Source organism: Pan troglodytes, chromosome 5 (assembly GCF_028858775.2).
Source record: "Pan troglodytes isolate AG18354 chromosome 5, NHGRI_mPanTro3-v2.0_pri, whole genome shotgun sequence".
NCBI classification, from domain to species: domain Eukaryota; kingdom Metazoa; phylum Chordata; class Mammalia; order Primates; family Hominidae; genus Pan; species Pan troglodytes.
The window spans coordinates 161,454,952-161,470,295 of record NC_072403.2 but is presented as its reverse complement, the minus strand read 5'-3'; the positions used below and the strand labels follow the sequence as shown (position 1 = coordinate 161,470,295).

At 43.3% G+C, this 15,344-nt stretch overlaps 1 protein-coding gene across 2 annotated transcripts in view; it reads left to right on the top strand.

The window, feature by feature from the left end:
- The first annotated feature begins 11,869 nt into the window (after positions 1–11,869).
- PPIL4 (peptidylprolyl isomerase like 4) overlaps positions 11,870–15,344 on the top strand; it is a 42,139-nt gene continuing 38,664 nt past the window's right edge. The window contains exon 1 of one of the 2 annotated variants that reach the window (XM_527529.7): positions 11,870–12,538. In XM_527529.7, coding sequence (XP_527529.3) covers positions 12,469–12,538 — 70 coding nt within the window. In that variant the 5' untranslated portion in view covers positions 11,870–12,468. The remainder of the gene's footprint in view (positions 12,539–15,344) is intronic. The other variant, XM_016956451.4, reaches the window with a different exon arrangement.

Below are 15,344 nucleotides of genomic sequence, written 5' to 3'. Positions count from 1 at the left end.
ATATGGCCTTTATTACTTTGAGGTATGTTCCTTCTATGCCTAGTTTGTTGAGAGTTTTTCTCAAGAATGGATGTTGAATTTTATTAAATGCTTTTTCTGCATCTATTGAGATGATCATATGGTTTTAGTCCTTCATTCTGTTGATGTGATGTATCACATTTATTGATTTGTGTATGTTGTACCATCTTTGCATCCCAGGTATAAATCACACTTGATCATGGTGTATTAGTTTTTGATATGCTGCTGATTTGATTTGCTAGTATTTTCTTCTATGGATTTTGCATCTATGTTCATCAGGGATATTGGCCTGTAGTTTCCTCTTTTCTTGTCCTTGTTTGGTTTTGATATGAAGGTGACACTGGCCTCATAAAATTAGTTAGGGAGGGCTGGGCATGGTGGCTCACGCCTGTAATCCCAGCACTTTGGGAGACTAAGGTGGGCGGATCACGAGGTCAAGAGTTCGAGTCCAGCCTGGCCAACATGGTGAAACCCCATCTCTACTAAAAATACAAAAATTAGCCGAGCATGGTGTTGCACACCTGTAGTCCCAGCTACTCGGGAGGCTGAGGCAGGAGAATTGCTTGAATCCGATATGTGGAGGTTGCAGTGAGCCGAGATCACGCCACAGCACTCCAGCCTGGGTGACAGACCAAGACTCTGTCTCAAAAAAAAAAAAAAAAAAAAAAAAAAGAATTAGGGAGAATTCCCTCCTTTTCAATTTTTTTGGAATCATTTCAGGAGGATTGACATTAGTTCTACTTTGTACATTTGGGCAAATTTGGATGTGAATCCATCTGATCCTAGGCTTTATATTGTTGAGAGATTTTTTATTACTGATTCAATCTTGTTACTCATTATTAGTCTGTTCAGGTTTTCTGTTTCTTTCTGATTCAGTCTTGGTACATTGTATGTGTCCAAGAATTTATACATTTCCTCTAGGTTTTCCAGTTTGTCAGCATATAGTCATAAAAGTCTCTGATAATTTTTTTGTATTTCTGTGGCATCAATGGTAATATCTCCTTTCTCATCTTTGATTTTGTTTCTTTGAGTATTCTTTTCTTGGTTGGTCTAGATAACAGTTTATCAATTTTGTTTATTTTTTTGAAGAACCAACTTTTTGTTTCATTGGTCCTTTGTAATTTTTTAGTCTCAAATTGATTTAGTTCTGCTCTGATCTTTATTTTTTCTTCTCATAATTTGGGGGTGTGATTTGTTCTTGCTTTTCTAGTTCCTTTAAGTGCATTATTAGGTTGTTTATTTGAAATCATTCTACTTTTTTGTGTTTTTTATTGTCAATTACTTTAAAATTTTTTAAATTTTTAAATTTTAAATTTTAATAGTTTGTGGGGAACAAGTGGTATTTGGTTACATGGATAACTTCTTTAGTGGTGATTTCTGAACTTTTGCTACACCTATAATCTGAGCAGTGTACACTGTACCTAATTATAGTCTTTTATTCCTTACCCCCTTTCAACCTTCCCCCTGAGTCCCCAAAGTCCATTGGATCATTCTTATGCCTTTGCATCCTCATAGCATAGCTCCCACTTATAAGTGAGAACATACAATGTTTAGTTTTCCATTCCTGAGTTACTTCACTTAGAATGATGGTCTGCAACTCCTTCCAGGTTGCTGCAAATGCTATTATTTTGTTTCTTTTTATGGCTGAGTAGTATTCCATGGTGTATATATATATATCACACTTTCTTTTCTTTCTTTCCCTTTTTTTTGAGTCGGAGTCTCTCTCTGTCACCCAGGCTGGAGTGCAGTGGCATGATCTTGGCTCACTGCAACCTCTGCCTCTCAGGTTCGAGCAATTCTCCTGCCTCAGCCTCCCAAGTAGCTGGGATTACAGGTGTGTGCCACCACGCCCAGCTAATTATTATTATTATTTTTTTTTTGAGGTGGAGTCTCACTCTGTCGCCCAGGCTGGAGTGCAGTGACGCGATCTCGGCTCACTGCAACCTCCACCTCCCGGGTTCACGCCATTCTCCTGCCTCAGCCTCCCGAGTAGCTGGGACTACAGGTGCCCACCACCACGCCTGGCTAATTTTTTGTATTTTCAGTAGAGACAGCGTTTCACCATGTTAGCCAGGATGGTCTCGATCTCCTGACCTCGTGATCCACCCGCCTTGGCCTCCCAAAGTGCTGGGATTACAAGCATGAGCCACCGCACCCAGCCTAATTTTTGTATTTTTAATAGAGATGCAGTTTTGCCATGTTGGTCAGGCTGGTCTCCAACTCCTGACCTCAGATGATCTGCCCGCCTCAGCCTCCCAAAGTGCTGGGATTACAGGCGTGAACCACTGCGCCCGGCCACTGCCACATTTTCTTTATCCACTCGTTGACTGATGGACATTTGGGCGGGTTCCATATTTTTACAATTGTGAATTGTGCTGCTACAAACATGTCTGTGCAAGTGTCTTTTTCATGTAATGACTTCTTTTTGTCTGAGTGGAAATCCAAAAGTGGGACTGCTGCATCAAAATGGTAGATCTACTTTTAGTTCTTTAAGGAATCTCCATAATGTTTTCCGTAGTGGTTGTGCGAGTTTACATTCCCACCAGTAGTGTAGATGTGTTCCCTTTGCACCATATCCATGCCAGTATCTATTTTTTTTTTTAATTATGGCCATTCTTACAGGGGTAAAGTGGTATCGCATTGTGGTTTTGATTTGCATTTCCCTGATAATTAGTGATGTTGAGCATTTTTTCATGTTTGTTGACCATTCGTATATCTTCTTTTGAGAATTGTCTATTCATGTCCTTAGCCTAATTTTCAATGAGACTATTTTGTTTTCTTGCTGATTTGTTTGAGTTCCTTGCAGATTCTGGATATTAGTCCTTTGTTGGATGCACAGTTTGTGAAAATTTTTGTCCACTCTGTGGGTTGTCTGTTTACTCTGCTGATTATTTCTTTTGCTGTGCAGAAACTTTTTAGTTTAATTAAGTCCCATCTATTTATCTTTTTTGTTGTTGCATTTGCTTTTGGGTTCTTGATCATGAAGTCTTTGCCTAAGCCAATGTCTAGAAGAGTTTTTCCGATGTTATCTTTTAAAATTTTGATGGTTTCAGGTCTTAGATTGAAGTCTTTGATCCATCTTCAGTTGATTTTTAGATAAGGTAAGACATGAGGATTCAGTTTCACTCTTCTACATGTGGCTTGCCAATTATCCCAGCACTGTTTGTATGGGATACAAACTGTTTGTATGTTCTTTCCCCGCTTTATGTTTTTGTTTGCTTTGTTTAAGATCAGTTGGCTGTTAGCTTTATTTCTGGGTTCTCTATTCTGTTCCATTGATCTATTTGCCTATTTTTATACCAGTACCATGCTGTTTTGGTGACTACAGCCTTATAGTAGAGTTTGAAGTCAGGTAAAGAACAAAAAAGGCCGGGTACAGCCTCACACATGTGATCCCAGCACTTTGGAAGGCCGAGGCAGGCAGATCACCGTAGGTCGGGAGTTCAAGACCAGCCTGACTAACACGGAGAAACTGCATCTCTACTAAAAGTCCAAAAAATTAGTCAGGACTAGTGGCGCATGCCTATAATCTCAGCTACTCAGGAGGGTGAGGCAGAATTGCTTGAACCCAGGAGGCGGAGATTGCGGTGAGCCGAGATCGCGCCATTGCACTCCAGCCTTGGCAACAAGAGTAACTCCGTCTAAAAAAAAAAAAAGAAAATGATTCTTTTTGCTTAGTCTTGCTTTGGCTATATGGGGTCTTTTTTGGTTCTATATAAATTTTAGGATTGTTTTTTCTAGTTCTGTGAAGACGATGATGGTATTTTGATGAGAATTGCATTGAATTTGTAGATTGCTTTTGGCAGTATAGTCATTTTCACAATACTGATTCTACCCATTCGTGAGCATGGGATGTGTTTCCATTTGTTTGTGTCATCTGTGATTTCTTTCAGCAGTGTTTAATAGTTTTCCTTGTAGAGGTCTTTCACCTCCTTGGTTAGGTATATTCCTAAGTATTTTATTATTTTTTTGCAAGCTATTGTAGAAGTGATTGAATTCTTGGTTTGATTCTCAGCTTGATTGCTGTTGGTGTATAACAGTGTTACTGATTTGTGTACATTGATTTTGTATCCTGAAATTTTACTGAATTCGTGTATGAGATGTCGTAACTTTTTGGATGAGTCTTTAGGGTTTCTAGGTATACGATCACATCATCAGCAAACAGCAACAATTTGACTTCTTCCTTACCGATTTGGATTCCCTTTATTCCTCTTGTCTGATTGCTCTGGCTAGGACTTCTAATACTATGTTGAATAGAAGTGGTGAAAGTGATCGTCCTTGTCTTATTCCAGTTCTTAGGGGGAATGCTTTAAACTTTTCCCTGTTCAGTATAATGTTGGCTATGTGTTTATCATAGATGGTTGGTTATTTTTGAGAGAGTTTATCATAGATTTGTTTTGTTTCGTTTTGTTTTGTTTTTTTGAGATGGAGTCTCACTCTGCTGCCCAGACTGGAGCACAGTGGCACGATGTGGGTTCACTGCAACCTCTGCCTCCTGGGTTCAAGCAATTCTCCTGCCTCAGCCTCCCAAGTAGCTGAGATTACAGGCATCTGCCACCACATCTGGCAAATTTTTGTATTTTTGGTAGAGTGGGGGACTTCAATACTCACCGAGGTTGAAGCAGCAGTGAGCCCTGATCATCCCACTGCACTCCAGCCTGAATAGGAGTGAGACCCTGTCTCAAAAACATTTTTTTCAAGAAAGAAAAAGAAAACTGAAACATTAGTTCAACCTAATTGCCTGATACTGTGTATATAACTCATATAATCTTTCCCTAGCAGAATCCTAAATTACAAGACTAGAGATAGTGTTAAAGAGTAGTGTTTGATAACATTCTGTGTATCCTTAAGAGAAATATTACAAATCCAAGGAAAAAAAGAGAGGGTTTGGAAAAATCAAGCAATTTTTTTTTTTTTTTTTTTTTTTTTTTTTTTAAAGACAGAGTCTCACTCCATTACCCAGGCTAGAGTACAGTGGCATGATCTCGGCTCACTGCAACCTCCACCTCCCGGGTTCAAGCAATTCTTGTGCCTCAGCCTTCCAAGTAGCTGGAATTACAGGCATGCACCACCATGCCCAGATAATTTTTGTATTTTTAGTAGAAACGGGCTTCTACCATGTTGGCCAGGCTGGTCTCAAACTCCCGAGCTCAAGTAATCTGCCTGCCTTGGCCTCCCAAAGTGTTGGGATTACAGGTGTGAGCCACTAATCAATTAATTTTTAAAGAAGAATTTGGACTATTCAAAGAGAATTAGAAAGTGACATAATAAATATGAGAAATGATTTCACATCTGGAGTTATTCATTAATGACTATATACAGTATTGCCAGATTGTTTTGAAGAATCAGACTCTGGTATGGGCATTTTTTTTTTAATTTTTAATTTTTCAATCATTTTCCAACAGTGATAATTAAGGTATGGACATCTTTCTAGATAGAATACCTTCTTATTATTATTCAGTGTGTAATTTACACCATCTTTAAATTATGCTGTACTTAATTATATCCCTAAATATAAAATATTCTACCATCACAAGGAAAATACCATTTCATTATATAGTTTCTGCTTGTCATTATCTTATTGTCTCTAATGCTACAAATATTTAAATATGTTGAAGTGGTTTGTATAGTAGTTACATAGGTGAAAAGAAAGAGCTATATTATTTGCAATTCTACCAAATGTAAATAGTAAAGTAGATTAAGTCTGGAGGAAAGATTAGTACATTTTTGTTGCTTTCCAAACATTAACATCAAGGAGAGGGTTCAAGATGCCTGACTAGATGCAGCTAGTATGCACCTCCTCCATGGAGAGGGACAAATATAGCAACTAGATATTCACACTTCAAAGAGATTGTCTAAGAAAGAACACTGGGATTCAACAGAAAAGTGACAGGAAGCACTGAAAGCAGGGAAAGAGGCAGCTTGCTCAGCCAGGATTGGATGAGAAGTGGGAGAAGCTTCCCAATACAGGGAAAGGGTAAGAGAGAAACCCTTAGAGCTTCATATTTCTGTCATCGTCTTTTATAATGTAGCTGCAGAACCACTCAACCCATGCAGGCCTCAAGCCTAACAGGAAGGTGCTTAGAGATCGCACAGAGACACAGCTTCAAAGAGGGAACTCATACAAAGTCCCAGAGGCATCCAAGGCCAGAGTAGCTTCAGCTTGGTGACATTTTCAGAGCCTAGCCTCTGGGGATTTGTATCTTGCCCGGGGGCCAGGCTGATGCTGACATTGCTGCCATTGGGCTGAGAAGTGAGAGGGGAGGCCAGACACTCCTATGCAACCCCAGGACAAATCTCACCACTGCAGCTGCAGGCTGCTGTGGGACCAAGGCCCGGGCAAACTGCACTGCCTACAGCTGCCTGCCTGCGCTACTCCAGTTGAGATAGGTCTCACCTTCCCTGAGGGCAGGCCCACAGCACAGCTGCCACTGCCCACACCTGAGCATTCTGCCTGTGGCCTGTGGACCATTCTGCCTCTACCTATCACAAAAAGCATGTAAATGCACTACCACAGGGCCAGAGGACAAGTTGGCCAGCCTAGTACCATTCCTCCAGTACTCAAGCATGCTATCCAGGGACCTGAAAATCACCCATCCCAATCTATGACCATTGACACCTGAATGGCCACTCCTGCTGGGGTCTAAGGTTGGGCTGACCCATCCTGCTGATACTATCACAGCTGGCAGTGCTATCAGTGCAACTCAACCTGTCACAGCCCTCGCCAATACCAGCACAGACTGCTTGGGCCCCAGTGGGTTGCTCCACCACTGCTACTGCCATCAGTCACTTCCCAGCAGCTACCCAGGAGCCCAAAACCTACCCAAACACCTGGATTATCACTAGCACTACCAGCATTTGAGCAAGCCACCTGGAGGCCCAAGAATTTGACCCACTTAACACTGGTGCCAGTATAAACAGCTCTGGGGCTGGCCTTGCTAGAAACCTAGACATCCAAATACAAGAAGCTCAAAGAACACCCGGGAAATTCATCACAAAAAGATCACCACCTAGGCACATAGTCATTAGGTTATCTAAAGTCAAGAAGAAGGAAAGAATCTTAAGAGCTGTGAGGCAAAAGCATCAGGTAACCTATAAAGGAAAACCTATCAGATTAACAACAGTTTCTCAGCAGAGACCCTATAAGCTTGTCGGGATTGAGGTCTTATCTTTAGCCTCCTTAAACAAAACAATTATCAGCCAAGAATTTTGTATCCAGTGAAACTAAGCTTCACAAACAAAGATACAATCTATTTCAGACAAACAAATGCTGAGAGAATTTGCCACTACCAAGCCAGCAGAAACTCTACAAGCTAGAAGGGACTGGTGGCTCTGCTGGTCCCAGAAGCCTCCAAACTAACCCTGGGGAATGATTTAACTGTTTACACCCCACATAATGTGGCAGGACTACTGTACTCTAGAGTAAGGCTTTGGCTAACAGAGAGCTGACTCCTTAAATATCAGGCCCTGCTGTTAGAGGGTTCCCACATCCAATTAAAGACTTGTTCTAACCTAAATCCAGCCACCTTCCTCCCTGAGGAAACTGGGGAACCTGAACATAACTGTGAACAAGTCATAGTACAAACCTATGCAGCCAGGGAGGAACTCAGGGAAACTCCCCTAGAGAATCCAGACTGGACCCTCTTCACAGATGGGAGCTCTTTATAGAACAAGGGATCCGCAAGGCAGGATGCACAGTAGTCATTGACTACTTGCTCCAAGGAAGGAGGCAGCCATAATTCCCCTGGGAACACAACTCCATTGGCTTAAATATCAGGCCCTGTTGTTAGAGGGTTCCCACATCCAATTAAAGACTTGTTCTAGCCTCAATCTAGCCACTATTTGATTCTATTGAATTTGATTCTATTGAAAGTGTGTCTCTTCCTCCAGGCACAAGCGCTCAATTAGCTGAGCTAATAGCTCTTACAAGAGCAATTGAATTAAGCAAAGGTAAGGTAGCTAATATTTACACTGACTCCAAGTATGCTTTCCTAGTTTTCCATGCTCATGCGACCATTTGGAAGGAAAGGCATTTTCTTTTCTTTTTTTTGAGACGGACTTTTGCTCTTGTTGCCCAGGCTGGAGTGCAATGGCACGATCTCAGCTCACTGCAACCTCTGCCTCCCAGGTTCAAGCGATTCTCCTGCTTCAGCCTCCCAAGTAGCTGGGATTACATGCACCTGCCACCATGCCCAGCTAATTTTTGTATTTTTAGTAGAGACGGAATTTCACCATGTTGGCCAGGCTGGTCTCGAACTCCTGATCTCATGATCTGCCCGTCTCGGCCTCCCAAAGTGCTGGGATTATAGGCGTGAGCCACCATGCCCGGCCTGGAAAGGCGTTTTCTTACCACCAATGGATCCCCTATAAAATATCACCAGGAAATTAATACATTACTATCCTCAGTTTTCCTTCCATGAGAAATCGCAGTAATGCATTGTAGGGGACATCAAAAGGGAACAGATGAGGTAGCTGAAGGAAACAGATTAGCTGATCAGGCAGCTAAGTCAGTGGCAAGAAAGCCTCAAGACATCAACACTTCAAACTCCTCTAGTGTGGGAAGGCTCCATCAGAGGAATTAAACCTCAGTACTCCCCTACAGAAGCAGAATGGGCCACTTCTTGAGGGTATACATTTCGGCCCTCAGGATGGTGACAGTCGGAGGATGGCAAGCTCCACTTGCCAGCCTCTAGCCAATGGAAAGTCCTTGAAGTCCTTCACCAAGCTTTTCACCTGGGAAAGGATAAGACATATCAATGTGCCCAGAGATTGTTTTCAGGAGATAACTTACTAAAAACAGTTAAGGAGATTGTTAATGCTTGTGAAGTCTGTCTTAAAAATAATCCTTAACAGGCGACTCCTTCCTCCTCAACCCCAAAGAATAGGAGGTTATCCAGGAGAAGACTGCCAAATAGACTTCACCCACATGCCGAAGACAAAGGGCATCCAATACCTGCTGGTATGGTCAGACACCTTCACTAACTGGGTAGAGGCATTCCCATGCCGTACAGAAAAAGCCTCTGAGGTAATAAAAGTGTTTGTTAGTTAATGAAATAACTCCCCGCTTTGGTCTACCTAGGTATCTTCAAAATGACAATGGACCCTCATTTAAGGCAGCTGTCACACAAGGGGGTCTCAAAAGCACTAGGCATAGAATACCATCTCCACTGTGCTTGAAGACCCCCATCCTCAGGAAAGGTAGAGAAAACTAATGATATGATCAAGAGACACATCAGAAAATTATCCCAAGAAACTCACCTTCCTTGGGTCACTCTTCTTCTTATGGCCTTACTACGAATAAAAAATACCCCTTCAAAACTTGGTCTTAGCCCTTTTGAGATGCTGTATGGATGATCTTTCTTTACCAATGATTTTCTATTAGATCAAGAAACCTCTGAGCTAGTCAAGCAGGTAACTTCTCTGGCTCACTTGCAACAGGAATTAGCACAATTAGCAAAGCCCCAACCCCAGGAAATTGGACCACCTCTATTTAACCCAGGAGATTTGGTACTGGTGAAGGCTCTCCCTTCTCTCTCTTCCTAAGCCCAAGCTGGGAAGGGCCTTACACCATTCTTTCAGCTCCCTCAGCAATAAAAGTTACAGGAATCAACTTTTGGATACATCACACTCGAGTCAAAGCCTGGAAAGCTGAGGGAGCAACCCCTGACAGCCCAGAGAAATGACCTGAATATCAATGCGAAGAAGTAGGAGACCATAAGCTGAAAATCACAAAAGATAAGTAACGGAGTAAGAACCACTCACCTTAGTCTCGCCTCTACCTCACCAAATACTTTTTGCCGTTTCTACCTCTCCTTTTAAGCCAAGTTATTACTATATACTATAGCACCCTCAGGGGGTAATATCGAACAGAATCTCAATTACTGTAGCATTTTGCTTAATTACTATCCTCACAGCAGGAATAACAGTTATTAACCAACAGTAAACATGAGTGTTTTACTATCACTAGGTCTGTTAGGATTTTTTATGGGACTTAGTAATACGTCACACCCTTTAGCTCCTACAATATCCGCCATGGCCCATTTATACAACAAGACTAATTGTTGGGTCTGTCCTAAATGGTTTGCTCAGTTCAACAGCACTGAGGAACCTTACAATGACCCAGAACTCACAGTCTTAGGATTCCCTTTGTTGGCTTTACTTTTAACCCTTAAACACATATCAGGCATAAATGGAACATGGTATGGGAGCACTTTCTTTTTTTTTTTTTTTCCTCGAGACGGAGTCTTGCTCTGTCACCCAGGCTGGAGTGCAGTGGCGCAATCCCGGCTCACTGCAACCTCCACCTTCCGTGTTCAAGCAGTTCTCCTGCCTCAGCCTCCTGGGTAGCTGGGATTACAGGCATGCGCTACCACACCCAGCTAGTGGTTTTTTTTTTTTTTTTTTTTTTTTGTATTTTTTATTAGAGACGGGGTTTCACCATGATGGGCCCGGCTGGTCTCAAATTCCTGACCTCAGGTGATCCGCCCACCTCGGCCTCCCAAAGTGCTGGGATTACAGGCATGAGCCACCACGCCCAGCCATGAATATTGTGGTGGCAGTCGCTGTGGCGGGCACCTGTAGCCCCAGCTACTGGGGAGGCTGAGGCAGGAGAATCGCTTGAACCCAGGAGGCGGAGGTTGTAGTGACCTGAAATCGCACCACTGCACTCAAGCCTGGGCAACAGATCGAGACTCCGTCTCAAAAAAAAAAAAAAAAAAAAACCCCAAACCGAAAAACCATATTTATTCATTCAACAAACATTTATTTGCACATTGTGTACCAGGCTGTCATACGCATTAGGGATATAGCTTTAAACAAAACAGACAAGATGGAATATCCTGGAACACACATTCTAGTAACAATAAACAAACAAACAAATTCGTAAATAGCATGTTAGATTGTAAAATGTACTCTGGAGAAAAAGCTATATGGAGAAAAAGAAGTGTCTGTGGGGTTAATTTTAATTATGGCAGCCATGGAGGGCCTCACTGACAGGGTGACCGACGCCAAAGCGCTTGAAGGAGGTGAATGGGAGCCATACAAATAACTGGAGGAAGAGGTCCCTCAACCAAGGCAAGTGAAAAGGCCCTGGGGCAGGAGTATGTCAGCAGTGTTCAGGGAATAGCAAACTGTCTAGTGTGGCTTCAGAGGAATAAGAAGATGGCGTAGGATGGGGTAGGAGAGGATCTTGTAAACCATTATAAAAGCTTTGGCTTTTCCGCCGGGTGCGGTGGCTCAAGCCTGTAATCCCAGCACTTTGGGAGGCGGAGGCGGGCGGATCCACGAGGTCAGGAGGTCGAGACCATCCTGGCTAACACGGTGAAACCCCGTCTCTACTAAAAACACAAAAAATTAGCCGGGCGTGATGGCGGACACCTGTAGCCCCAGCAACTCGGGAGGCGGAGGCAGGAGAATGGGGTGACCCCGGGAGGCGGAGCTTGCAGTAAGCCGAGATCGCGCCACTGCACTCCAGACTGGGCGACAGAGCGAGACTCCGTCTCAAAAAAAAAAAAAAAAAAAAAAAAGCTTTGGCTTTTCGTCAGATGTGAAGTTATTGAAGATTATGTGTAAAATGTCATAAGAGAGAGTGACAGGCTTGCCCAGAAGAGTGTCTGGGGAATAAACTTGCATGGCAAAATGTTAGTTTTGGCCAGGCGCAGTGGCTCACGCCAGTAATCCCAGCACTTCGGGAGGCCAAGGCGGGAAGAGTTCGAACTCCTTGAGCTCAGGAGTTTGAGACCAGTCTGAGCGACATAGTGAGACCACCTCCCCCGACCGCCATCTCTACAAAAAATAAAAGAACAAAATTAGCCGGGCGTGGTGGCGCGCGCCTGTGGTCACTTGGGAGGCTGAGACAGGAAAATCGCTGGAGCCCGGGAGGTGGAGGTTGCAGTGAGCCGAGATCGCGCCACTGCACTCCAGCCTGGGCAACAGAGCGAGACCCTGTCTCAAAACAGAAAACAAAACAAAATGTTAGTTCTTAGAATCGGAAACCCCTAGTAGAGGCCCAAAGTTGTTTTGCGAAAAGGAGACTGACGAGGAAATCCGGAGGAGTCCGCCCAAATAGGTGGAGAGATCCCGCCGCGGGCGCCCCCTGGTGGATAAAAGGGCCGCGCGGAGGGCCGTTCTGCTCTTGAGACGGACACAAACGGGGCACAAAACACTATACTGAGACCGTTCTGAGGGACAGGCTTCCACCAAAATCGCCAAGGGCGGACCAGGATTTTCAAAACGGCCGCGCCGGGGGCGGGACCAACCCGAACCCTAAATCAACTGGGCAGCCCGGCGCCCGCACGCCGACCGGAAGGAACTGCCGGGAACCGGGGGCGGCGCCGGCGAGATGACGCAAAAGGGGTCGCGCCGAGGGTGACGCGTGGCGTAGACGACGCCGACGGCCTGCGCCTGTCACCGCCCCCCCCCCGGGTTTGTAGCGGAGGAGGAGCGGGCGCCATGGCGGTTCTACTGGAGACCACTTTAGGCGACGTCGTCATCGACTTGTACACCGAGGAACGGCCGCGTGGTGAGGCTTGAGCCCCACTCACCTGTCGCCGGGGCTCCCGAGCTTGTCTCCCTACTTTCCCTTCTCTGCGCAGTCCAGGGCAGAGATTGGCTAGAGCTCGAGCTTCTGGGCTGCTGGTGCCCGCGACTGGGCTATTTTATTAACCGGCCTTGGCTAGAAAAGTTTTTGTGACGGGAATTCGTTTGAGCCTTGGCAGCCCTTCTCCCGTATTTTGTGTTGGCCAGTCCGGTGGAGGGTGCTTGCGGTCATTAATTGCCTTTGGGAGTGTGTGTGTGGGGCGTGTGTGTGTGTGATTCGAGCTGCACATACAATACCCATAGCTTTTGTGCCTTTATTGTGTTTACTCGTGAGAGGAACATAGGAACTATTGCTTGGTGTGTAATCGGTTAAATCTTGATGAAGGCAGTTAGGGTGTGCTTGGCGCAGCGAGTGTGGGCATACCGCTTAGGTGGAGGAGGAAGAGGTTGTCTGGAGTGTGGACTGAGCCTTCGAGGCACTGGGCTAAGTCCTGGGCTTGGCTTCTTGCCCCCGAGGGTCTGATTTTTCCATTGGGGGAAGTAGACACAGGAACCCATTTTAGTTTTCTATATGTTATGGTAGAAGAATGTGTAAGTTGCCATGGAAACCAGAGGAGGGCGGCTTCTTTGGTGGGGGGTGGGAAGAAGCAAAGCTAGCGAATACTATATAGAACACTTGAACTAGTTCTTTCAAAGATGAATGGGAATGAGGGTTTTCTTAGCTTGGACTTTCTTTGTTTGGAATTTTCTGGAAACGGCAAGTAGTTTGGTGTGGCTGGAAGGACTGGTGTGAGTCGTGGAATGGTAGACTCGAGTGTGGTCAGATACGCCTAGGTCAGTCGTGAATAGTCTTGTGTGCCCTACTGATGATCAGAGTCCTTGAAGACTTTAACAGCAGGATTGAGGCATGGCAACTTGTTTTGAGAAGATAATAGGCAACGGTGTGGAGAATGTATCAGAGTCAGGAAGAAACTGAGACCAGGAGAGATTAGTTACAAACAGGGTCCTACCCACATGGAATGCAGAGCCTATCAAAGAAGGTGAAATAAGTTGCAATATTGTACAATAACTACCTCCTGCCGTGCTCCGCTTTCCCTCGCACGCAGCTATTCCTCCCTCCTCTCCACCTGGCGAAAACACTACAAACTCTCCCGTACCATTGTTACCATTCTTTTGCTGTTTCTTCTAAACAATATTCTTCTCCACTATTGTCCTTCTGGCAAACTTACTACTTATTATCTAAATCTCAGATCAAGCATCATCTCTTCTTTGAAGCTCTCCTTCCTTTCTAAGCAGAGTTACCTGAGGTTTCCTCTGCTGTGTCTTAGGTCTTTTATAAACCACATGACACATTTTATTTTAACATTTACCTATTATCCTGGTGTTGTTTAACAAGCGTGTCCTCGCTCAAGAATGTAAACTCCAATGAGAGCAGGAACTATACCATAATTATCATCTCTATATCCTGAGTACCCAGTACAATGTCTGCTACTTTTAGGGCACACACTAGAGGTTCATTATAATGACTAATGGATATAAATGTGTTGTATTAGTTAGGACCCTTTGTGCAAGTGATAGAAACCCAACTCAAACTGGCATAAACAAAATAATTGGTTGCCTCATAATACTGGGGTAAGCTTGGATCGAGTGGCTGGATCGAGTGTTTCAAAGAATATTATAGGGAATTTTGTTTTTTATCTCTTGATTTTGCTTTTCTTTGAGTTCCTTTGATGCTCTGCCCATGTAGAGTAGCACCTGGCAAAATAAATGGGCCTCTTTTCCCAGAGTTATGAGGAAATAAAGGGGTGTAGAGCTACCCACCCAATTAACAAGCAGTGGTTCTGCAAAGATAAGCCCATAACACCAAAACATAAGTCCACCCCCTGTACATATTTGTAAGCATATGACTGGAGATGTGCTTACATGTGTACCTGCTATATTTATACCCACTTATCAATCTATGATCAACATATCCAGACTTACCTACCTTCCATTCTTTCTTCCTTTTCTTTTTTAACTTTTTATTATAGAAAATTTAAAACACAGATGTAGAGAGAATCATGTAAATGAACTCTCATGTCCACATGACCAGCTTTGTTTAACAGCTGTGAACACATAGCCAATCTTGCTTCATTTATAATACCCCCACCTCCAGTGCATCTATTTAATCTGTAATTACTTCAGTATGTATTTCTAAAATATAACGTCTCTCTAAAAAAACAAGAAAAAATGGAACTATGAGCTTAAGTACCACATAAGTGACAGGTTAAAAAAAGAAAAAAAACTTGACAGGGAAAAGGGAAAAATACTAAAGAAAAGAGAAAAAGTTGTAAAAAAGAATAAAAAAACAGAACCACAGATCTTATCACACTTTGAAAAAACTAGCAATAATTTTTAGTATCATTTAAACTTTCTTATTATCTCATAAACTTCTAAAAAATATGGTGATTTAAATTAGGACCCAAAGTCCATATATTGGTTAAAATGTCTCATGTATGTTTTAATCTATTGGTTCTCCCCCTTTTTTTCTTGAAAAAATTTTGAGAAACAACCTGGGTGCTTTGTCTTATAGAATTTCTCTTGTTTTGGATTCGACTGATTATTTACTGGGTGCGTTAACATATTTTTGTGTCCCCTGTTTCCTATAAATTGTTCTTTAGCTTCAGAGCCTTGATTAGGTTCCAGTTTAATGTTTTTGGCAAGAATATTTCATATAAGATAGTGTGTACTTTCAGCTGCATCACATTCAGGAGGCACTTGATGTCTGGTTGGCTCTTTCTGTGATGTTA